Source organism: Ictalurus furcatus, chromosome 18, assembly GCF_023375685.1.
Source record: "Ictalurus furcatus strain D&B chromosome 18, Billie_1.0, whole genome shotgun sequence".
Classification (NCBI taxonomy): Eukaryota; Metazoa; Chordata; class Actinopteri; order Siluriformes; family Ictaluridae; genus Ictalurus; species Ictalurus furcatus.
Window position 1 is genome coordinate 24,620,180 of NC_071272.1, and position 24,476 is coordinate 24,644,655.

The 24,476-nt window shown below is 40.5% G+C and overlaps 1 protein-coding gene across 1 annotated transcript in view; it reads right to left on the reverse strand.

Moving 5' to 3' along the window:
- Nucleotides 1-2,646: 2,646 nt before the first annotated feature.
- kctd16b (potassium channel tetramerization domain containing 16b) overlaps nucleotides 2,647-24,476 on the reverse strand; it is a 40,425-nt gene continuing 18,595 nt past the window's right edge. The window contains exon 2 of the mRNA XM_053648803.1: nucleotides 2,647-4,471. Within this exon, the coding sequence (XP_053504778.1) occupies nucleotides 4,008-4,471 (464 nt within the window). The 3' untranslated portion in view covers nucleotides 2,647-4,007. The remainder of the gene's footprint in view (nucleotides 4,472-24,476) is intronic.

A 24,476-nucleotide genomic window follows, 5' to 3' on the forward strand; every position in this document is an offset into this window, starting at 1 on the left:
TGAAGTGAAAGGATAAAAAAATACCATTTTGGGGACTAACAGAGAGCAGATTTGGAACGAAGTGTGTTATAAATTCCCATTGCACCAGCAGATTTTTAAAAATCACATCACACCCGCTGTCGTGCCTCTCCAACCGCTTCACTGCAGCCGTGTTTATTTCTGACCATGAAAATAGCAAACCGAGTGCAGGAATTTGGCTTAGGCTCAAACAAATGATCAAAAAAAAAAAAAACAAACAAAGAAAAAAAATGTCACTTCACCAGATTATGCTTGCTTATGCTGCAGAAAAATTCAGCCCTATAAGTGTGATGTACATTTTCTTATGCGTTAAATATTCCTCTGTTTTAATCCATAACCTCGTGGATGTTTGAATCCAGAACATCTTTCAGTGATGGTCAAACGTGTGCAGATACAGGACACATTTTTCATTCTCACTGTTATTTACATGTGACTATAGAGCTACTATTTTACAGTATTCACAGACAGCAGTAGATTTTGACAGTACAGGTTAATACGGTTATTGTTTATGACAGTATACTGAAGGAATAGAATCATAGTTGTGTTACTGTATTTGTGTTTCTCAGGTCTGCTCCTGGAGCAACCCGTCCTGCACATTCTGCCATTTTCTCTTGTCCAAGCCCGTTTGATTGGACTCATCAGCTGATTAACAACACTGGGTTGAACTGGATGAGTTAAAGAAGGGAAAAAACACTGAAATGTGCGGGGCTGGGGTACTGCAGGACCAGGATTGAGAAACGCTGCATTCGGCAATGTAATAATGACTGTGCTTTTAGATCGTGAGTGTTAACTCCAGTCTCAGGAACCTCAGGCTCTGCACATTTTTGCGAATTCCCCTGCTCGAACACTCCAGACTCATGAGCTAATTATCCAGACCTTTACGAGCTGATTCAGGTGTGTTGGAGCAGTAGAGGAGTGGAATTTAAGAAGCATTACAGTTTATTCATGTTTAAATGATTAATAGTGTGACATTAAACCGTCTTCCATTAAGACATTTATAAGTAGGGTTTTTTTAAGCGTGGTTCTGAGATTAGACTTCACAGATTTCATAAAAAGATTCGAATACAGCCTAGTCCTCATCCCCCCCCTCCCCCCCCACACTCTGTTTCTTTGGTACAGTCCATATCATTGTACAGCCCCACTTCCGAAAAAGTTGGGACAGTATGGAAAATGCCAGTACAATCAAAAAGGAGTGATTTGTAAATGCACTTTGACTTGTATTTAAACAAAAACATGTATAAAGACGAGGTGTTTGATGTTTTATCTAATCAACTGCGTCGTTTTTTGAAGATTTTGAACGTTTATTTTGAAATTGATGCATGCAACACGTTCCAAAATAGTTAGTACAGGGGCAATTTAGGACTGATAGCGGTGTGAGACGTTGAAATAAGAAGGTGATGTGGAACAGGTGAGGCGATCGTCTAATCAGAGTACATAAGGAGCCTCCAGAAAAGGCCGAGTCCTTCAAGAGCAAGGACGGGTCGAGGCTCGCCGATCTGATACAGATGCATCAGAGAATAATCCAACACTCTGAGAAGAACGTTCCCCAAAGACAAATCGGTAGGATTTTGGGCGTTTCACCTTCTACAGCGCACAATATAATTAAAAGATTCCAGGAATCCCCGTACAGTTACACAGCTGAAGAAATGCATAACGTATTAATGGGGAAAATTCCACCTGCTAAACCTAACCAACTGGTGTCTTCACTCAGCGTCCAAACGATTAATAAGTGCTATTAAAAGAAAAGGTGATGGCACACCTTTTTTGGAGTGTGTTGCCATCACCATGTCCTCAGATTTGACACGAGTGTATATTTTCAAAAATAAATAAAATTCACAAAGAAAAACATCAAATAATATGATGATAATATGTTTTCAGCATAGTACAGGGTGAACTGAACGTTCCATACGGTCCCAACTTTTTCAGGATTGGGGTTGTAATTCTTTGTAATATAAATCCAAAAATCCTTGCAACATTATTATAAATAATATTATTTACGTACATATAACTAGCACTGGAATGAACATGAAAATTTACCACTGTGAAATTCATACAACTCAGTATCTGACTTTTTTGTTTTTTAATAATGATGTTAAATGGCTGTAACGCCGCAGTGACAGTGTATAGTGTATAGTGTATAGTGTATAGTGTATATCTAAAAAAACTTTAGGTTAGAGAAACTGCTAGTGCTAGACTATTTTTAAAGGACTTGTGTATGGCCTTCTTTTCTGAAGCTTGGAAAAGTATTTGATTATGAATGTTGAATTATATACTGTACTGTACAGCGATGAAAAGACTAAACACTGAGTTAGACCAGGCTGAAAGGATTCCCTGGGAATCCTGTAAAATCTGCATTGTTGAGTTTTGTATGTCTGATTTTTCGTTTTGTTTGTAATCAGTACTGTCATTTGTCGATATGAATGAAATGTTTCTAAAAGGCTTTTTTTTTTTTTACCTCTAGCAAGTTTAAAATGAGGAAAAAAACATTGGTAAAATGCACATTTTTTTAAACACTCCACATTAAAAAAAGAGCATTGTTAACGTGACACATAATTCTATATGAAATTCATATTCAGATACTTTTGTCAGCTTCCAAGCTCCATGTTCAGGAGTGTAGATCGACTGGATTTTCACCTGGTTTGTTGGTTCCACCTATTGTATAACGTAAAGGGTATGACTAAAATGTAGAGCATAATTTATTATTATTATTTATACTGTTCTCTATTAAACGTTAGTGTCTGAGGAAACTTATTGCTCTTGAAAGAAGTATCCGAGCTGTTACGCATCATCTCGTATCAATAAACACTGAATATCAGATCAATATTCCAGTTAAACTTCGTGGAGTTGAGTTTAAAATGATTTACATAACCAAATAAAGTATGACTGTGTCATAACGCTCTCTCACTGTAAGAATCATCAGTAACCGATTTGGCCAAATAAATGAATGAAGATTTCTGTTATGATGCTATTCCTAATAATAAATAGAAATTCTACACTCATATTTGCATAAGATGTAATCACATTTTCACTTAAATATTTAATTAAGCTCTTTTTATATATTTAAAAATAAATCACTGAATAAATAAAATTAGGTTTCAATTCATATTTATATATAACAGTCATATGTTTGCTCATATATTATATTTAATTTTTGCGATTATTGATCTTACTTGTATATATATTGAATCAATAGGATCTGTTGCCTATAGTCGCTCCTCGATGTTTAATAACATCTAATGTTTATTAATCACACCATCAGGTACAGATGCAGTCTGTGTTTTGTCATCAATGTAACTATGTGTGTGTTTCTGAACTTAAACATGCTTTTGTGCTTCTACGGTGAAAACCATCACACTTTCTGTTTTAAAATCTCAGGTTTGGATCAATGGAGTTCAGGCTGCGGTTTCAATTCATTTTAGAAGAACCTGGTGTAGAGTTTCCACCCTGACTGTGTGCAACCCCTTATATGCCATGACTAAATCGATGCGGAGGCGTTATAAGGGTAACGGATTGGACGCCAACTACGGTTTGGAAAAACCGATAGAAGGAAACATTTATTCCTGTGTGCTTCTCAAAGTGCTGAAATAAAACCTGGCTCTCATGCTCAACAATACGTTGGCTATTTTTAGCAAGGACACAATAGAGACGGTATGAATTATTTATGATTCGGGTTGCACATTCAGTGTCCGACCTCTGGACCACCTGAACGCAACCACCAACGTTGTAAGGTCAAAAACAGACACGTTTGTGCTCATCTGTACAAGCTGACGGACCAAAAAAAAATCGAATCAAATCCAAAAATTGTGCTTTTCTAACGGAACCCATCTGTGCTACGGAAACGTGAGCGCTGAGCAATCCGGAGTGGAATCGGCCGTCACAGAGAAGACACGCAGGTCTGAGGCAGTAGTGAAGAATTTGTGCGTCAGCACAACTCACAGCTTTGTACTCCTCTTTCCAAAGTGGTCCAAATTTCTAACGTTCCTGGTCCCTCAAAGCCGGTACTTGCGCAGAAGGTCAGCCTGCCACATGTACTTGCGCTCCGGGAACTGCTCCGGGATCTTAATCTTGCGGAAGTCCTGGATGCACTTCTCCAGCTCCTCTTCCACGCTCATTTTCTCTTTGGCCGGACGTTTCTTGCTGCCACTCGTGTCCCGTGAGCTTGAAGTAAGAGTGCGAAGGAGATCGCTCTTACGCCGCTGCTCAGATTGCTGCTGCTGCAGTAGCTGACCTCCTGGCCTTTCTTTCTTGGACGGCCGGTCGAGTGTTTGGACGTGTGCTTGTCGGCTGACCGGCCCACGAATGACCGTACCCTGGGGGGAACTGGCTTCTGATTGGCTCTCGGAGCTGGAGGTGGAGAGCTCGTTGAAGGACGTGCCGCTCTCACCCTCGCCTTCACCTTTGTGGCCCTTGCAGCAGCAGTCACAAGGCGGCGAGGACCAGCGTGACGATCCACCTGAAACGGCACAATAAGACGGAATATGAATCACAAGCAACATCATATAATCCTGAAGGAACGCAACGTTATAGAAATAAAAATTGTAGAAATACGTCTATTAGTCAATGTTGCTCATGAAGGACACATTTCTCATAACGTCAAATGATACAGCATTATGGGTAATTTACAATGCATTTAACAGGTAAGTATGATGTAATGACGAGTAGTTTCTAGTACATACAGTGCATATCAAATTTAAACGATGTACGTAGCTGCCAATATGAAAACTAAATGAATCGACGTCACAACGCGGGACTTGTTCCCGATTTAAACCTTTTCACGCGTAAATTAATGCTGAAAGTGTTTCTCATTTTAGAAAAAGGAAAACGGTCGGTCCACGTCCACGAATACTGTGCATCAATAAGGCATCAGTAAAAAAGAGGTAAAAACATACCTGGGGGAAAAAATCAGAAAATAGAAAGGGGAAAATTCTGGAACAGAAACCAGGATAATGGTTTGTTATTTTAAAAAAATAAAATAAAAGTGACTTGGAGATTTATATTTTCTTATATTTCCAGCCATAAATGTGGACACTACGCGTGTAAGGGTTTCCAGGTAATAATGTAGTAACTAGTTTAGGTAACTAATGTGAATGATCTGTTATAGAGCAGTTCTGGTTTATCGGTTCTCATTAACATTTTAGGTGGTGATGAAGAGTCCGTCAGAAACCGATATCGATTTGAAAGACCTTTACCCATCAGTCCCGTTCTGCCTCTGGAAAATGTGTAGCGTGACCGCATTAAAGCACTTTATTACAAGTAGTTAAATTACAGAGTAGAAAATTGTAAATGCAGCTGTTTTATTTCACACTTCAACTGATGTTATTGTTCAGTTGAGGTTATTGTTTTATAAGTGGGGTCTGTGAAGCATACACAAGGGAGCTGTTTTTTTTCTGTTGTTGTTGTTGTTGAAATCACAACCTGCTATTATTAAAGTTCTTATTATTCAAAACTTCAACAAATCGAACACATAACTTCAATTCGAATCTAATAAAAATGTTCTCTGAATGGAAGTTTCCTGAATAAACAGCTTTCTGGCCCATTAGAGACCCAAAATGTTTTTGTTCACGTTTAAAATAATGACCCTAATATTTAAGGAGTTGGGTTCTGTTCAGGGAGTGATGAGGTCTGTGGAATTTATTTTACACGGGTGGCCGTGTTCAGTATTGAATCTATTTGTGATGTCACACTCCACAGTAGTGGTTAATGGCTCGTATGAAAGCCGACACTCAGGACTTGCAGTTTTTCATAATTATGTCTTTTTTAACCCATCCTACTAGGTTTAAATGTTATACTTTTATTGCTGCAGTTGTATACAGTGTTTTACTATCAAGAAAAGCTTTAGCTGTGCTGCTCGTTTTATCTCTGTTCCAGTGTTGTTGTGGAGACGTGTGAATTGTTTGGCCAGCAGGGGGTTCACACCCCTCCCCTCTCCCATCGCCCTGCTCGTACCCCTCCCCTCTCCCCGCTCGCACCCCTCCCCTCTCCCATTGCCCCGCTCGCACCCCTCCCCTCTTCCATCACCCTGCTCACCAGCATCTAAACGCCGAGTCATGATACTCTACATACAGAAACCAAACAGCGTCCAGACTCATCTCATAACAGACTTGTGGCGATAAAATACTGATTGAAAATGTCCGATAAGTCGATTTCCATTCCTCTGTCGGACAGGAACGCCGCTGTACTGTGAGAAAGGGTTAAAGGGGTACTGTCTGTTTGGTGTCGGTTGGTCATGGTTGTATCTTCTGCTATACTGCTCCATTCAACTAAAGTTCATAGCTTGTCATTTCTGACCTCTCTGGATGGTCTCCTCATCCCCGAGTTCGGGGAGTGACATCGAATCAAGATGGCCGCTCACAGCGTCAGCATTAAACACAGCAGCACTTCTTACCTTTTAAATGAGTCACACTGTATTTACACGTGTTAGCGTTAGTTCAATCAGCATACAGACGTGTTCTCTTGTTAAATCTGTAGCACTACTCTACGTACAGTTCACTGTTCTGAGGTAAATATACATCATGCAGCACTGTTAGCTGGATAGCTGCTAACTATGTGGGGTTTTTTCTCCATTCTGTCGCTCGAACATACGGAGGTCGAAAATGACATCATTCAGAGCTCCGAATTCGCGTTTCTGAGCTGAATCGAATGCAGCCTATTAACAAAGTGCAAATGAGAGTGTGTGTAAATTAGGAGCTCCTCTGACTGACTGTCCACGCTATGGATTTACAGGAGCTGAACACTAATGCCACAAAGTGCTCGTGTCCTCACAACAGAAGTTTCTAGTAACTTAGGAATAGAAAAGGAAAATGTTTTACCAGCTCGGTCCAGTTAATCTCTCTCATTAGTTTGTTATAGCTGCTCTGACACCATCTGAGGTGGAATAACGATTTCCAGCCTAATTCACCCTGCACGGTGCTCCTAATGAATCCGATTACACGGGCTGGGTTTGCTGAGAGCCGTCACTAAAGCGTCGTCTTTTTGTGTTTTAGCCTCCATCTGCACTGATCTGCATTATTTCACCACACTGATTCATGTCAGATTTTTAATTATGCGACTTCAGGTCATTTGCATGAATTATGCAAATGCTACTCGAGATGTCATAAATGATTCACACCATGTACGCCCGCTCTTTGTTGGACCCATTAGTCGTCTATATGGATGTTTAAGAACTTAATCGCAGCCATGCAGACTTAATTAAACATAATATAAAAAGGTAATGGGGTGGGTACTGTGTCCACATGTGGAGGATATTTTTGGAAACCACCTGGTTTGTGTGTGTGTGTGTGTGTGTGTGTCCTTTGCCCATAGCACTCTAGACGGTCTTACTGCAGTCTTCAGAACACGAACAGAAGCATCAGGAGTGCTGTATCAGTATCACACTCACACTTTCTCTTGAACTCTTCAAAAAAAAAAAATCATCTTTTTAAAGAGTTAGTCATTGAAATTTAGTTACCGCACGCTTCAACAAACGATTTCAAAACACAGCTGCTAAAGTTCTAACTAGAACCAAAAGAAGGGAACACCATCCCAAACCTCACCCCAGACCTTATGCTTGATTTCCCAGAGTTCTGATCTAAACTCGCTCCGGTGCTTCGGCTCGGAAAAACACGGAGGCTAAGAGCAAGCTCATATTAGCATGGCTCGTCTCAGAAACTGATAAATATATTAATAAGATTTACATGAATTATTTCTGCACCATTAGCGAGGAGAAGCGAGATACTGTACGAGACATATAAGTCAACTGTCTTATTCATCTTTGCTCATGAAACCGCTCTTATCGCATAAATAAAACTGGGCTGAAATCAGTGCAATTACGTTACAAAGTTGTTAAAATAAAGTTGCGAAGGGAATTCTGGTTATGGTCGTCTGTGTGCGTCCGGTGTGTTTGAGTCCAGGTGGATGCTGGCTGAGTTTCCACCTGAGAATTCGGAGTTATCTGATCGTCCCATCGCATTTTTCCGTGTTGGAGGTCGGGTTGTACAACAGATTGCAGAATTAAATCCCTACACTGGCTACAGAATTGCCTTTAAACGTTCTCCTTCTCATCTAGATGGATTAGAACAAACACACCTGTCAGGTAAACTGCAGAACTATGAGTCTAAACACTCACGCATGAAGAAGCGAACCTTAGCTTTTATTAAAAGTCTGAGATGGAAGCTGCGGTCACAGAGCCTCAGAAGTGCCCTGATATTAGATGCTTTTAAATCCAGACTGATGACCTTTCTGTTCTGAACAAGCTTACAGTTAAACCTGTCATTTTTATGTCTCATGGACAGTGTTGCACTTTAAATCCATTGCATTTTGATCTTTTTCTCATCTCATTTGGCTGCTTTCTTAAATACCGTTATTTACGGATGCACATGCGGGTATTTATTTAGACAGCAGACAAACAAAGCAAGAAAAGACAAAACAGGAATCATACTTGTAGTGACACAAGAGCTGAGGGAAAAAACGTGGCACCGAACGCAAACGGCCAAATCACAGCCGAAACCAGCGCCGATGTTTTACCAATTTTTTATTCCATATAGTTCACATGAAGTTTTAGATTTAATTAAAAAACGTTCAATTATATTTATTTTTGTTAATGTTTTATTTGCCTTCTGTACAAAGTGTGCTATAGAAATACATTTTGCTTTTTATCTCCTACTCCATCACTCACTTTCAGTAAGCGCTTTATCCGGGTCAAGGTGGCGGCGGATCAGGAGTCTATCCCGGGAATATCGGGCATGATCCGGAATACACCCTGAACGGGACACCAGTCCATCTCCCTTTCACCTCTCCTAATTCTGCTTACGAATTCTAGCGTGACTGCTTTTTAAAGATTTAGCTCTGTTTAAGGACCGATGAGGAATAACTTCATGAGATTAGATTAGTGTGCCGTTCAGCACATTCTTATTTACAGTACATTAAACTTTACTGAGACTCATGAGACACAAATTCCATCTGCTAAATAGAACAACAAAACAAATGTGTAGTGATAAAAAGAAAAACAGTAGACTCGCACGACAATTAGGGTTTCATAACCTCAATTAACTCATAACTCATAACCTTCCTTCCTTCGAGTTAAACAGGAAGTAGAGACCCTTCAACATCACCATAATAAGGAATAAACTCATTGTTCACTTTTTACAGGAGTCTTCAGGGTCTGGAATTAATTTGTGTCGTTCAATATGAAAATGTTTGATCAGTGAGAGAGAACTTCATAGCCGGTCACGTAAACAATAATAGATTTTGGCATAATGAGCTAAACTGCTGTCTGAACTGCATGATCAGGGTTCGCCAAATCAATCCTGACGAATATATTTGAAAAAACATTCGGCATGGAGAATAATCTGTGCAATGTATGTCTAAGAAGTCACATTTTAGCTTAAGTGTTAAAGTTAGAATGAATATTTTGATGTGTGTGCGTGAAACACCGTTAAATTCAGTCCAAACGGGAAGGAAGACGTTAAAGATAAACCATTTCAGACAATTGACCTTGCTGTGACCTTAGGATCAGCTTTAAAATCTAATCGATTCATCTGCCGGTCACGGTGATGACTCTATAGAAATCCTATAAACATTCAACCGCTCGCTCTTTGGATATCTCTCTAACAAGAATCTCTCGATGGATGCATGAATGGACAAGCTGAAAACACCTAATGACCGAGGCATAATGATAAATAAATAAATAACTACAACCCGTGACTACAAAGTCAACATATATAGACAGTTAGTCATATTTAAAGCTTGGCATACTAATGAAATGATGATTTTCAATTAATAAATTCAGTTAATTTCACAATAAATAAATGATTAAATATATATTGGGAAAAATATGCAGGCAGGTGATCCTCCGTGGCGACCCTGAGCAGATGAAAGAGGAATAATGAATAAATAATGATAAAAATAAAAGGTTTTGTTATTTATTCATTTCTGTCATACATTCATAGTTTTTTTTGCTGTTTATTTTATTTCAAGTACAGATAAAATTTGACATCAAATTAAAACCTCCAACAACAACAACAACAACAACAACAACAACAACCCTGTTTCGTATTTGTTCAAAGGAAATTCTGAGATAAATGATGAGTTTTTACTTTTCCATACATTTCTGGCTTCCCCAGAGTACATCCTGGTGTGTAAATTTATCTATTAATAAATTTGAGAATTTTAGGAGGAAATTATCCTATCGTGCATTACAATGTCTCTGTTTAAATGAGTAGAATTCTGTTAGAAAATGTTTCAATTAAAATCCCTAATATAACTAATAAGGGATACAAGTATTAGTAATGAGGTTCACCAATCTGTGAAAAACTGCGCCTACATTTGTGGAACAATTTCAGAATAATGTTCCTCGACCTAAAATTGCGAAGACTGTGAATATCTCATCATCATCTACAGTACATAATATCATCAAAAGATTCTGAGAATCTGGAGAAATCTCTGTGCGTAAGGGACGAGGGTGAAAATCAATACTGCACGCCCGTGATCTTCGGGCCCTCAGGTGGCACTGCGTTGAAAACGGGCCTGATTCTGTAATGGAAATCACTGCATGGGCTCAGAAACACCTCCAGAACTCATCGTCTGTCAACACGGTTCGCCGTGCCGTCCAGAAAATGATCCAAAAACGCCGCCGTCTTCTCTGGGCCAAAGCTCATTTAAAATGGACTGAGGCAGAAAAACTGGAAAACTGTTCTGTGGTCAGACGAATCCAAATGTGAAATTCTTTTTGGAAACCGTGGATGCCATGTCCTCTAAACTGAAGAGGACTAAAGAGGAGAGGGACATTCCGGCTTTTTATCAGCGCTCAGTTCAAAACCCTGCGTCTCTGATGGTATGGCGGTGCATTAGTGCCCATTGAATGGGCAGCTTGCACATCTGGAAAGGCGTCATCAATGCTGAAAGGTGTGTACAGGTTTTAGAGCAACATCTGCTTCCATCCAGATTCCATCCCATCTTTACTTCTGAGACTCCGCCTCTCTAAGATCCTCTTTTTATACCCAGTAATGTTACTGACCTGTTGCCAACTAACCGAATTAGTTGCAAAATGTTCCACCAGCTGTTTCTTTTTCACTAACACTTACTTTTCCAGCCTTTTGTTGCACCATCCCAACTTTTTTGAGACGTGTTGCGGCCATCGAAAAATGAAAATGAAAATGAAAATGAAAAGGGTAATTAAATTAATTACCCTTTTCATTTTCCTTAAAACGTTACATTTCCTCAGTTTAAACATTTGATGTGTTTTCTATGTTCTATTCTGAATAACATACGGATTTATGAGATTTGCGAATCATTGCATTCTGTTTTTATTTACATTTTACATTGCATTCTTTTTTAAATAAAATATATATTGGGGTTGTAGATAAAGCTGAAAAGAAACAAACCCATTAAAAAAACACTTATGTCTGGGATGTTGAGATGTTTTCGGGAAACACTTCGAAGACTTTCCCGCTTTCCCAGTCAGTAATGCCAGAGTGCCATTTATCTGTTGTTTTCCTCCGCGTATCCAGTCTAGCGCACTACTCCACGTCTTCCACGTGATCTCGCTCTACTGACTGCCAGCTCACTCCTGGAGTGAGACTGATCTTCAAAGTCAAATCCTCAAAATGACTGCAGCAGTGCCAAATGCGCGTTCCCGCCGTCTCACAGAATATAGGTTAGCGGAATTTACTGTATATATTGCCTAGTGGTGTGTTAATGGGATTGTTGTGCGCATACATCAGTTGAAAAGTGGACCGTCACCGCTTTATGTAAGGAATAAACGCTGTTTTACGAACAGTATCCACGGCAGAGTGATGCGGTACGGCGAAGCGACCCGTTCTTCTGATAACCGTCACACTTCTGATATTTTACTCTCAGATGACACTTGTGAATTATTAGTGAAATACATGAATAGCCCACAAACAGAAAGAGCTCCAGTAACTGTTTATAACACGTTATTATTTCCTTTCTGGAAATATTCTGTTTTTATTGCTTAAACAGAAGCCCTAAAGCAGTGCTTTTCAAAGTGGGGGCCGCCAGGGGGCGCCCGGGGGGCCTCAACAATTTGGTGTGAAAAATAAATTCTCACTCTCAGACAACCACACACACACACACACACACACACAATCAATTCCTAATGTAATGTAATGTAAAGATGTAAGATGTAATTATTAATAAAAAAAGGGGGATATATTCAGAAGTCTGTATTTTTAATGTGTTTTAAAGACAAGGGGGGGCCTCAGTCAAATGTTAATGCCATTTGAGGGGCCTTGCCCTGGAAAGGTTTGGGAACCCCTGCCCTAAAACACCAGGGTCTATATACAGATAGAAGAGCTTGCAATTCTCAGACACTTCCAATATTTTCGGAATGATAAGCTTCCGGTAAATGCTTGTAGAACTGCTGTAATATAGAATCAGAATAAATGCTTGTCACGTGCCACTTTGACTGGCAATTGTTCATGAAGGTGAACGTTATTTAAAAAGACAAAACAACAGATTACGGATTCCTTACTGAAAGACTTTACACGTGTGCCACGTCTGTGAGTAATACACGGTGCACTGAATGGATTTTTACAGGTTATGTGAGTAATGAGAATTCTTAACTCTTGTGATTTGTGAGCCACAGAATGAAGAACCTTTCTCTTTTTTTGGTGATGTCAGCTAAAATTCAATTAGTGAAGGAGATTTTGGAGATTTTTAGTTATTGCGCGACTGTGGTTCCTCTTGTTCCTACTGAGCATGGTGCCATTCTCCACGCTTAGCTGAAGCAAGACTGACTTTACTGCTGTGCCATATGCCAGCCTTCACGGAGCCCTGCTGTGTGTCTCTCTGTCGTGAAGCTGTCTTGATTAGGCTTATCTATTTTACCGCCATGAAACAGGAACCACATTTTGTGGTTGTGTCTTTGTCTATAGCCTTATGGTTCTGGAAAAATTCAATACATAAAAAGACATGGGTGCAATTAATGTCTCCGATGCTGATTTAAAGTCTGTCTCATAAATATGTATGGATCGTTTTGCATCCGCAATGTAATATGTTTGTACAGTTGGGAGATATTTATTCTACTCTGTCTTTGCATCATTAAACCCATTGTGTACCATTTGCTGCAATGTATATTTGAAAAATTCATTTAAATAGAAACAAGCCATTTTTAAATGCGGAACAAACACAATTATTGATCGATCTTCTGCCTTCCTTGTTGCTTTTCTGACAACCAACAAACATATCGCATTTCTGGCCCGACTTCTTTATTTAACCAGCCATGACCAACAAACGATCCCCACTCTGAAAAGTGTGTATTCAGATTTGTTGGTGAGTGGGTTAGCACAGAGCTTTTTTTATTCTCCTTCCTCTATTTTTTTTTTTTTTTTTTTTTTTTTTAAAAAGCCTTTTCTTGAAAATGTAGCAGGAACCACTGAGAAATCATTTCATAGTTCCCCAGGGACTCATTAAAACTGAAAAACAAGAATCCAAAACTTTCACACGCATGCTCCAAGACAGGCTTCAAAATACACAAGCAAAATGCTAATTTTTATAGGTTTTATTATCATTTTTAAAAAAAAAAGAAAAAGTTTTTATAAGTATCAAGTCTCAGCAATAGGTTGTTTTTAAAAAACGGATTTCTACAATTATAGATCGAGTGCATTGCAATTAAGAAGTTAATATCGCATCTAATTTTTATTGGGAATGTCTGCATACATTTGCATTCTTTGTCCTCATTTACGTCTCTAAAGAGGAGAAGAAGTTTTAGGCAAGACTGTTGAGAGCTGGAATATAATGGGCTCCATTTAAAATAAATAAAAATGAATTTAAAAAATGCAATTACAGTCAGAGAAATCGAACGGCCGTCACATGCTCGTGCCTGCGAGCAGCAGTTACTGCTTTGCACAACCAGATTCTGTAGCTTTCCCTAACCCAACATGTTACCGTTTCAATAGATATGGCATTTTTAAAAATTAATTATTTATAGTGTCAAAAAACAACATGTAAAATGTATAAACTCAAGTCATTTCTTACTGAAATATACTTTATTAGAGGCTCTTTTTTTAGCGAGAGAGAGAGAGCGTGAGTCTCTGCTTTCTAAAAATATAACCCCTATAATAAGAAAAGACTTGTGAATATTTGCTCTGTAAGACACAGACATTCTTGGAAACACTATTATTGGCACCGATATATCTGCTGCATTTCTGTCTGGACTGGAACACAGTATGCGGTAGGTCATTTAGTACAACATACTCTGGCTCTCCTGGACTGAGCCGACGTTCAGAATTTCACACAAAGTGGCAGGCTTTCACTGCTCAGTATCTGGCTTTTTCAGGCTCACCTTATTTCACGTGTCATGATCTGGTGGGTAAAATCTTCAGCCATCCTTTGCAATCAAGCCGTACTCTTATCAAATCATTCATTTAATCATCATCTTTAGTCATGCTGATCGGGGTCACAGAGGGAATCCTGCGTGTGAGGGAGGAGAATTCACCTGTGATGAGAAGCCAGGGCAGCGCGCACTCACACAGTCACACCTTAGTGTAGACAATACATCTGTTGGCTTGTTTTGGGGAGGTGGGAGGACACTGGAGAACCCAGAGGAAACCCACATGGACACTCAGAGCTCAGGATCGAACCGCAGGCTCTGGAGCCGCGAGTCGGTAATGCTACCAGCTATACCACCAGGCCTTCCCAACAAAAAACTCTGCAAAATCGTACTTTCCAATACATTCTTGCAATTTATACACTGGTTTCTGTCTCAAGATGCAGTTCAAAACATAAGTCGAGATCTTACACGATTACAGTTTCACATCTTCTACTATTCTCACCTCACGTCCTCATTTTCTCTTAGATATTTTGCGTTTGTAAGCATATCCGTGTGTATATCATCTTAATTCCGGTCTATACGCACTCTGACCTGGTGTTCATAAAATAAAATGAATCCATCAGGTTTAACGGTGTGAGATCATCTCTTCTGGAGTTTTATACGTTTCTTTCCATTTGCAAACTCAAGCGGTTATGCAAGACTTCCCTCAATCAAATCTCTGTTCAGAAACTAAGTGCTTCTAACAGATGTTGCCATATCATAAATACGTGATGTTGCTCATGTGGTAAGACAAATGGTTTTAGACAAATGTCACGGTTTATGCTTTATTTTAGCCAGACTGAGATTTATGGCTTGTAGCTGAAACCTTTCTTTTACTCTTGAAGCAAATGTTCTACCTGAAATATTAAGCACGCTGGCATTCTGGAGCTTCTTAATCTCCAGTAATTGGGGAACAGAGAGGGTGAAGGAGCACCCCATAAGTAGTAACAGAAAGTAAAAAACATCCATTTGATGTCCAGACACACCTTTTTGATTGTAATTTACTTAAATGAATGCATAGCTCTGGGCGGTCCTCCCACTCAACCACCTGGGACAGGACGACTCCCAGCTCGTCGTCTGTATCCGAGGTTTCTCCCCATCATCATCATCATCATCATCATCATCATCTGGGGGAGTTTTTTTCCCTCCCCACTGTCACCTAAGGCTTGCTCGTTAGTAAGGTGACCAGATTTTTAAAAATGAAAACGGGGGACATTTCCCAGTTCAGTGGTCAAAATATCATTTGAAATCTCACTTGCTCTTATCTATGAATTAAAAATCGGGGACAAAACATTTGTATGTTTTTGTCTTTTTATTGTTGTGGGTTTCTAATTCAATTAGTTGAATTAAATTACTGTACTTCTGATGAATTTTTTTCAACAATGCACACAGCACATTAAGAGGCATTGAAGTTAACAGAACCGATAAACAACAAGGAACTACATCCGCTGATTTTATAGCATCTTACACACGGAATAGAAGGAATAACGGGGTTAGGGTCTGAAAACGTACAAAACAGAACGCTCAGCACCACGTTGTGATCAGTTCACTTCACTAGTTGACTTTTGCCCATTTAAACAAGTAATAATTGTAAACGAAGGAAACCTAGTCTGCATATTTCTCACACGAAGGTCTTTTCCTCAGGATTGCTCTGTCTTTGGCCAGTTTCTCCATGAACTCCTGGCAGGAGAAGATGAAAGTTGTCCTCACAATAAGCGTGGCTTTGACAGTAAAAACAGTGAATATATTTCCTGATGCTGTCCATGAATCATTCCTCTGAGAGACATGGCAACTTCCGGGCAAACACATGGCAACTGATGATAATTTAGACAGGTTAGTATCCAGGATGTCACTGTCTTAAAAGAAGCTGGACGCTGTGCTCCGTCTCTGACAAAGTGGTGTTTCATTTTTTCCCCATTTTTCAAGTGATTCCCCCTTTAAGAGCTCTTGCAGGCTAGTGACCTCATCAAACAGTGCATCCTCATGGATGGACACATTAGAGCATTTCTCCTGCAGTGTGTTCTCTGCCTTCTGCATTTCTGCACGTTGAATTTGCAGGTCTTTGAGATCGTCCGTGTGCGTGGTCCATGCTGTTATGTAGGTCACTGCAGTTGTGAAGGATGATTTTCCATGTTTTGAGAAAAGACTCTTTAGAAATTGCTCTGTTTTCCACAAGCTCTTGGAGTAGTCCTCTCACCACAACAGGAATGAAGTTTTCATCGCATCTTTTCATCATCGCATCTTGCTGTCAGTTTTTCCTCAAAGTTCCTGCAGCAGACTCACAACGCTACGGTCCGTCAAGCATCTTAATTGTTTCATGGAATACAGTTAAGCTCCCGTGTACAACGGCCAGCCAGAGTTCAGTCAGCGGATCTTCGAAGATTGTTCATAGGTACACAAGAAAAAGATTTGAAAAGCTCATATATTTGCAGAACTCTTTCTACTGCAGGGTGCACGGACCGCCAGCGAACATTACTGTGACCAGGTATGTCATGGTGCTCCTGACCAACAAACTCACTACGAGCTCTTTAGTCCTTCAACTCTGACTGTGAAAAAATTAAAATGTCCAAAAATCTGTGAGAGCAGGTGCTCAACATCAAGAGGAATCATACCCAAAGCTGTTCTGGCTGTGTTATGAATGATGTGGGCAGGGCAACCTAAGCCGATTACATCCGTCTGTAGAGCATTTAAAACTTTTGTATGGATATCGGCCCTACCAAACCTATTCAGTTGTCCAAAGTTGGTGTGTGTGTTGTCTGTACAGAATGCTACCGCTTTGTTTTCAAGGTGAAATTTTGAATAACCACCAATACCCCAGCTGCAAGTTCCTCTGCTCTTCCCCTTTTCAGGTCAATAAAATCCAGCAGTTTTGTTTCCACAGATATGCTGCCATCATACATCTGATATATCAGCTTTACGTGTTCAAGGTTGGACACATCAATGGACTGGGACACATACTCAACCTGTTCCTGGTCCTGTTTTACCAGAGAAGTTGCCCCGGGTGCAAACACGTTACTCACAATGACTTCACATTTTGTCCTAGCACATGTGAACTTTGGCTCGTAGAGCTTCCGTGTCAGCGGTGCTGTGCAGACCATTGATCTGTAACTGTGACAGTGATGCATAGTGAGGTATGCAAAAACACCGTCCTTCACAGCTAAATCCTATTCTCGTTGGGAGGGCTCTACCTTCTTGAAGAATGTGGTGACTGAAGGAACAGCAGAGAGACTCTACGCTTTTTTTCGTCTGCTGATGCGCTACCACTGCCGTTCTCCCTCCACTGGCAACTGAACGCGAGGAATTGCAAATGGTGCAATGAACCGTTGTATCATCCTGACCTGGGCCAAGAACTGGAAATTCTCTCATCATGTTGTCATTAAAACGGCAGTTCCGTTTCTTGGAAAGGGCCACGGTTCTTCCTCTACCTGCTCGTCATCGAAATATCTGCAACGATCTTCTTACTCTCTTCTGAACACGCGTCTCCTCTTTATCTTTTCTCCTCACATGTCGTTTTCTTTATTTCACACCTTCATTCTCCTTCCTTAACCTGACACGTTCAAAATAAAGGAGTTAACGTAACATTTCCTTCAGCATTCACTATGGACTAGATCAGGGCCCGTGGGGGTGGAGGTGAGGGTCAATTTTTACCATATTTAACATTTTGTAATTGTATTTAATATTTTCATTTGAACAAACTGTGAACATACTGTATACAGTCATTACGATCAGTCATTAAAACTTTTAAACTGTCTTTTTATGTTTGTGCTTTTGGAAATGGACCGTCACCATCCCTGATTAGGCGTATTATTTGACATTTTAGGCTCATTTGGAGCACAAATGTCCTTTAAGCAAATGTTATAGCTGCACGTGTAATTGTTTAGATGAATATTATTTTTATTTGTTCAGATCTTTGTGTACCTTCACCCACGTGGTAGACGTGTGTGGGAATTCTGCGTTGTGACGACGGAACTTGCGGGACAGTTTACAATTGTGTGCAAAACAATCCCGCACCCTGTTCAGGCCGTGTTATGTAGTACATTCGAATAGTATTACTTTAATTTAACGTGACTAGTTAGTACCTTGAACCTGATAACGTTGTCTCTTTTGATATTTGATGATAACTCGACTGATGATAACTCGATGATGCTGTCTCATGCTCGCGACCAAGTAATCGGTGTAGCTCACAGCCCCCTCTGTTGGTGAATATAATCACTACATGATTGCTCTGGTACTCCGCAGGCTATGCTGATCAGGCTTTTTGCCATGGATTTGCAGGTTGTTTTGAATGTGCTGTAAAACGGGGACATCTCCGGGGACAGACCATCAAAAGCCAGGACTGGTCACCCTATCATTAGGGATCTAAATCTGCACCTAGATTTATGCAATGCTGCTTTGTGACAATGTCTATTGTTTTCACTACAAATGAAACTGAAATTAATCTGTAAATGAACATGAAAGAAAAGATCCAGACAGAAACCACTTCATCAATATTCTTAAAATAGAAATAGGAATATCAGCGTGCATTAATAATTTAATGAACTTTGACGCTGCTATATTGCTAATGTTCAGCCGAGTGGAACATTCCCCATGAGCAAGAGGAAAACATGAATGTGAGCATGATTTGTGTCTTTTAAGATTCTCAGCTTTGTTTCTGTTGGTGCAAAAACCAGGACACTCTAAACGTAAGACCATGCGAGAGAGCTAAATGCTTGATTTATTTGCTACCCGATCGTAGCATTATAAAAGCTCCATCTGTATGAAAATAGGACACCAGACACAAACACATTATACTACGTTCAGTGAGCATTCGCAGACGCTGTAACGGTCATCCCTCTCAAAACATTTTCTCACACTACCATTAGGAATGTCCAACCGAATAATAAAACACTTTAAGCTTATTATATGATGGATATAAATCCAAACACTTTCATTTCAAGAGTTTACAGTGGATATAAAAAGTCTACACACCCCTGTTAAAATGGCAGGTTTTTGAACCAAGATAAATCGTGTCAGATCTTTTTCCACCCTCAATATGAAATTACAATGCATGAAAATCCATCCATCCATCCACCTTCTATACCGCTTATCCTTTTCAGGGTCACGGGGAGCATGGGGCACAAGGCGGGGTTCACCCTGGACAGGGTGCCAATCCATCACAGGACACAATCACATACACACTCACACACCCATTCATACACTACGGACACTTTGGACACACCAATCAGCCTACCATGCATGTGTTTGGACTGGGGGAGGAAACGAGTACTCAGAGGAAACCCCCGCAGCACGGGGAGAACATGCAAACTCTGCCCACACAGGGCCACGGTGGGAATCGAACCCCCTTTTCTCTGCTTTTCTCTGGAGGTGTGAGGCGAACGTGCTAGCCACTAAGCCACCGCGCGCCCTGCATAAAGATCTAAGTGAAAAACAATCAGAAACAAATTCAAAATGTACAATAACCTGGTTGTATAGGTGTGCACATCCTTTTATAACTGGGGCTGTGGCTGTGTTCTGAATGAACCAATCACATTTAATCTCATGTTCAAATGTAATTATCATACAGCTGTCATCAATTAAATTTATTCCGATTAACCCCAAATTAAGATCAGCTGTTTCTGTAGGTTTTCTTCACCTATTCTTCGTTTTATCTGACTGCTAAAGCCATGGACCGCAAAGAGCTCACAAAGCATGTACAGGGTCTCACTGTCGAACGATATCGATCAGGAGAGGGATAGAAAAGAATTTCCAAAACAGTAAATGTACCATGGAGCACCGTGAATGCTGTCATCAAAAAGGGGGGCACAACAGTGACATCAACAAGAACAGGACGTCCCTCCAAATTTATAAAAAGGACAAGTCAAAAACTTACCAGGGAGGCTGCAGAGAGACCTACGGCAACATTAAAGATGCTGCCAGAACATCTGACAAGTACTGAGTACTCTCTCATATTCTTCACAGGTCTGGGCGATGGGGTAGGGCGGCTAGACGGAAGCCCTTTCTAAAAAAAAAAAACACCCAAGCTAAACTAAATCACCCCAAACCATGTGGCAAAATGTGTTTAAAAATGTGGAAAAAAATCACATCACCAATAGAACACCATCCCCATGGTGAAGCGCGGTGGTGGCAGCATCACGCTTTAGAGCTGCTTTTCTTCAGCAGAACTGGGGCTTTTATCAAGGTGGAGGGAATCACGAATTGGTGTCTGCTAGTAAACTGAAGATGAAAAAGATTTTCACCTTTCAGCACAACAGTGACCCAAAGCATACATCCAAATCAACAAAGGAACGGCTTCACCAAAAGAAGATCGATGTTTTTGAATGGGCTAGCCCGAGCTCAGACCTGAGTCCAACTCAAAATCTGTGGAGTGACCTGAAGAGGGCTGTGCACGGGAGACGCCTTCACGACCTGACTGATCTGGAATGTTTTTTGAAAGAAAGCGTGGGAAGATATCGCCAAGTCAAGATGTGCCACGCTGATGGACTCTTCTCAAAAAGCCCGAGGTGTAATCAAATCTAAAGGTGCTTCAGCAAAGTATTAGTTTAGGGGTACAACTAGGTTATTGTAAGTTTGATATTTTTCCTTTTTCTGCCATAAAAAAGTTTCTGATTATTAAAGGTGGGAAAACATCTAAGATGATTTATCCAAGTGTCATTCCTGTACTTCACAAAAACCTGCCATTTAACAGGGGTGTGTAGACTTTTTATATCCACTGTATAGGTGTTTGCTTCTAAATTCTACTTCAAGTGTTACTTTTGCCTTCAAAGCATCTAGCTTAAACTAAAAGTCCAGAATGCATGAGCATGGCATCGTACTGTTTCTGACAGTGTGATAACCTCAAGTGTCAGTAAACTGGCAGTATCGATGAGTCTCACATTCACTGCTTGAGATTGGGTTTTCAGTCACACTAGACATATGAACTGTCTGATTCCACTCACGGCATGACCCAGCGCCCAGAGATGTGCAAATGCAGAAGACTGAACCTATAGATCAAAGTGAAGGTATGGTTATTAGTGGCAGATGGATGAGGGCATAAAGGGTGTGACATTGATGGAGAAGCTGATAATGCCCCTAATCACACACTCACGCTATTATCTCCCTGAGTCACACAGGTAGGGTCTTTCTAAAGGACATCTATAAATAGTTGAAAATAATAGAGCTACAGTTCCCTCCACTAATATTGGCACCCTTGGTAAATATGAGCACAGAAGGCTGTGAAAAATTGCCTTTATTGTTTAACCTTTTGTTCTTTTGTTTAAAAAATTCACAAAACTATTCTGCTCTCATGGAGATCAAACAATTACAAACACAACACAGGTTTACCAAAAAATATCTTTGTTAAATATAGGTGTGCAACAAATATTGGCACCCTTTTAGTCAGTACTTTGTGCTACCTCCCTTTACCAAGATAACAGCTCTGAGTCTTCTCCTATAACGCCTGATGAGGTTGGAGAATACATGTTGAGGGATCTGAGAGCCTTCCTCCATACAGAACCTCTCCAGATCCTTCACATTTGGAGGTCCACGCTGGTGGACTCTCCTCTTCAGTTCACCCCACAGGATTTCTATGGGGTTCAGGTCAGGGGACTGGGAGGGTCATGGCAGGACCTTGATTTTGTGGTCAGTAAACCATTTTTGTGTTGATGTTGATGTTTTGGATCATCGTCCTGCTGGAAGATCCAACCACGGCCCATTTGAAGCTTTCTGGCAGAGACAGTCAGGGTTTTCATTTAATATCTGTTGATATTTGATGGAGTCCATGATGCCATGTATCCTAACAAAATGTCCAGGTCCTCTGGCAGAAAAACAGCCCAAAACATTAAAGATCCACCTCCATATTTAACCGTGGGCATGAGGTACTTTTCCATACGGCTACCTCTCTGTGTGCTCCAAAACCACCTCTGGTGTTTATTACCAAAGAGCTCTATTCTGGTTTCATCTGACCATAGAACCCGATCCCATTTGAAGTTCCAGTAGTGTCGGCACACTGAAGACGCTCGAGTTTGTTCTTGGATGAGAGTAGAGGCTTTTTTCTTGAACCCCTTCCAAACAGCTTGTGATGATGTAGGTGACTTCAGATTGTAGTTTTGGAGACTTTCTGACCCCAAGACACAACTAACTTCTGCAGCTCTCCAGCTGTGATCCTTGGAGATGTTTTAATCCACTCGAACCGTCCTCTTCACAGTGCGTTGAAACAGGAAGTCATGGTTGAACAATTTCCTGTTCCTAGTCACCCAGGTGTAGTAAAAAAAATTAAATATCAATGGTAATATACTTCAAATCTATTTTTCTCATATGAATTCATAGGGGTGCCAATTATTGTTGCAAACCTATATTAATAAAGATTTTTTTTGATAAACCTGTGTTGTGTTTGTAATTGTTTGATATCCATGAGAGCAGAGTATTTTTGTGACTTTTGCTGGCTGGGAAGCGGGGGGTGTGCCAGACCCAGACCTCAGACAGGCCACCCAACCAGCTCGTCCAGCTAGGACTATCAGACCTGCAGATCTCTTGTTTGAGGTGCTTGATTTGCCCATTAGACTGGGGATGGTACTCTGATATATACCCTGTTTAGAGTGAGTCCACTTAACTGTACTTGGAGCTTGGTGTTTTACTAGGTAAGTGTAAAGAACAGAGCCTAGCAGCACTGAGAGGGGATTTAACATTTTACATGCTCAATATTCTTATGAGAATGAGGAATGGGTTCTCGGCACCCTCTAGACAGTGTCTCCGTTACTCAAGGGTTGCCTCGATGGCAAGGAGCTCTCTGTCTGCCTTTTTATAATTTCTTTCCACTGAGTTCAGTTTTTTAGGAGCAGGAAAGAAATGGATAGCACGTCCACCTCTGTGACACACGGGAGTGAGGGGACTGGGTTTTATAGGGTGGCTTAATGTCTTTCCTTTTAGTAGAGGCTGCCATTGATCTAAAGCTCTGGATAAATCCATAAAAGTTGGGCTGGTAGAACTAGGGCCTAGACTACAGAAAGAGTGTTGACCAGTCCATAACTCATCACTAGGTATGTGTAGAGTCTTTGCACTGTCTGGAATTCATCTTCTTCTCAGATTCATTTTTCAGGCCCAACTTGGTAAAGAACTGGACCCCACAATACTGTACATGCTCTAAAGCCAAGAGAACAAGCTGCAAGTGGTACCTATACTTGATAGTGACTATATTAAGACCCCTATAGTCTATGTGACCTTCTTTCTTCTCTTAACAGGGAAGTGGTAGTGGTAGCTTCATCTTTCTTCCTTTGAGGGAAGCGGTAGGTCAGCAGTTAAGATGTTGGACTACTGCAGAAGGTCATGAGTTCAAATCCCAGCACTGCCAAGCTGCCACTGCTGGGCCCTTGAGCAAGGCCTTCACCCTCAAATACTCAGTTGTATAAATGAGATAAATGTAAGTCACTCTGGATAAGGGCATCTGCCAAATGCCATAAAATGTCAAAGTAAAACAAGGTTAGAAGTTGTTACCACTGACAGCAAACACAACCTTCAGGCCATCCAGCCTTCACATCATTGATTTCTCCATAGTGTACCTCGACACACCTGTGGCTGCAGCAGACAAGTAGCAGACTGCTAGCAATCTTTCCTCACTGCATGTGAGCACAACATTAGGGAGAGACAGATGGACGGAGGAAAGGAAAAACGGGTAACAGCAGTGTGTGATGGTGAAAAGGAGGGGGCAGCAAATGAAGAAGAGTGGGTGGCAATAAATAATGATAGACAGCAGGAGAGGAGGACGACAGTCAGTGCCAAATGAGGCCATGGTCGCATGTATAATTGCCTCTATTAGCGCCATCACTCTAGCATTCGAGTGCTGCTCCCTTTTGCTCTGCACCTCATGAAAAAAAATCTCAGAATAGTTTTGAATAAAAAAAAAATGCTGAGTGTAAAACGGTTAAAAAAAAAAAAAAACAGCCAAAAGCTGGTCTTTTTTCATCCACAATAGATCATCTTTTGGAGTTTGTGAAGTGAGGAACATGACATCAGGGTTAAGGTTAGCGTTAAGTCCAATAAGAGAGGGTCAGGCAGATTTTTGTTGTGTTTAGGTGATCCTAGCCTCCTCCTCCACAATTACTACAAAAAGCCTCTTCAAACACTGTTTCCTTACAAAGGAAAATAAGGTTGTGTTCATGACCACATGTCAGTGGAG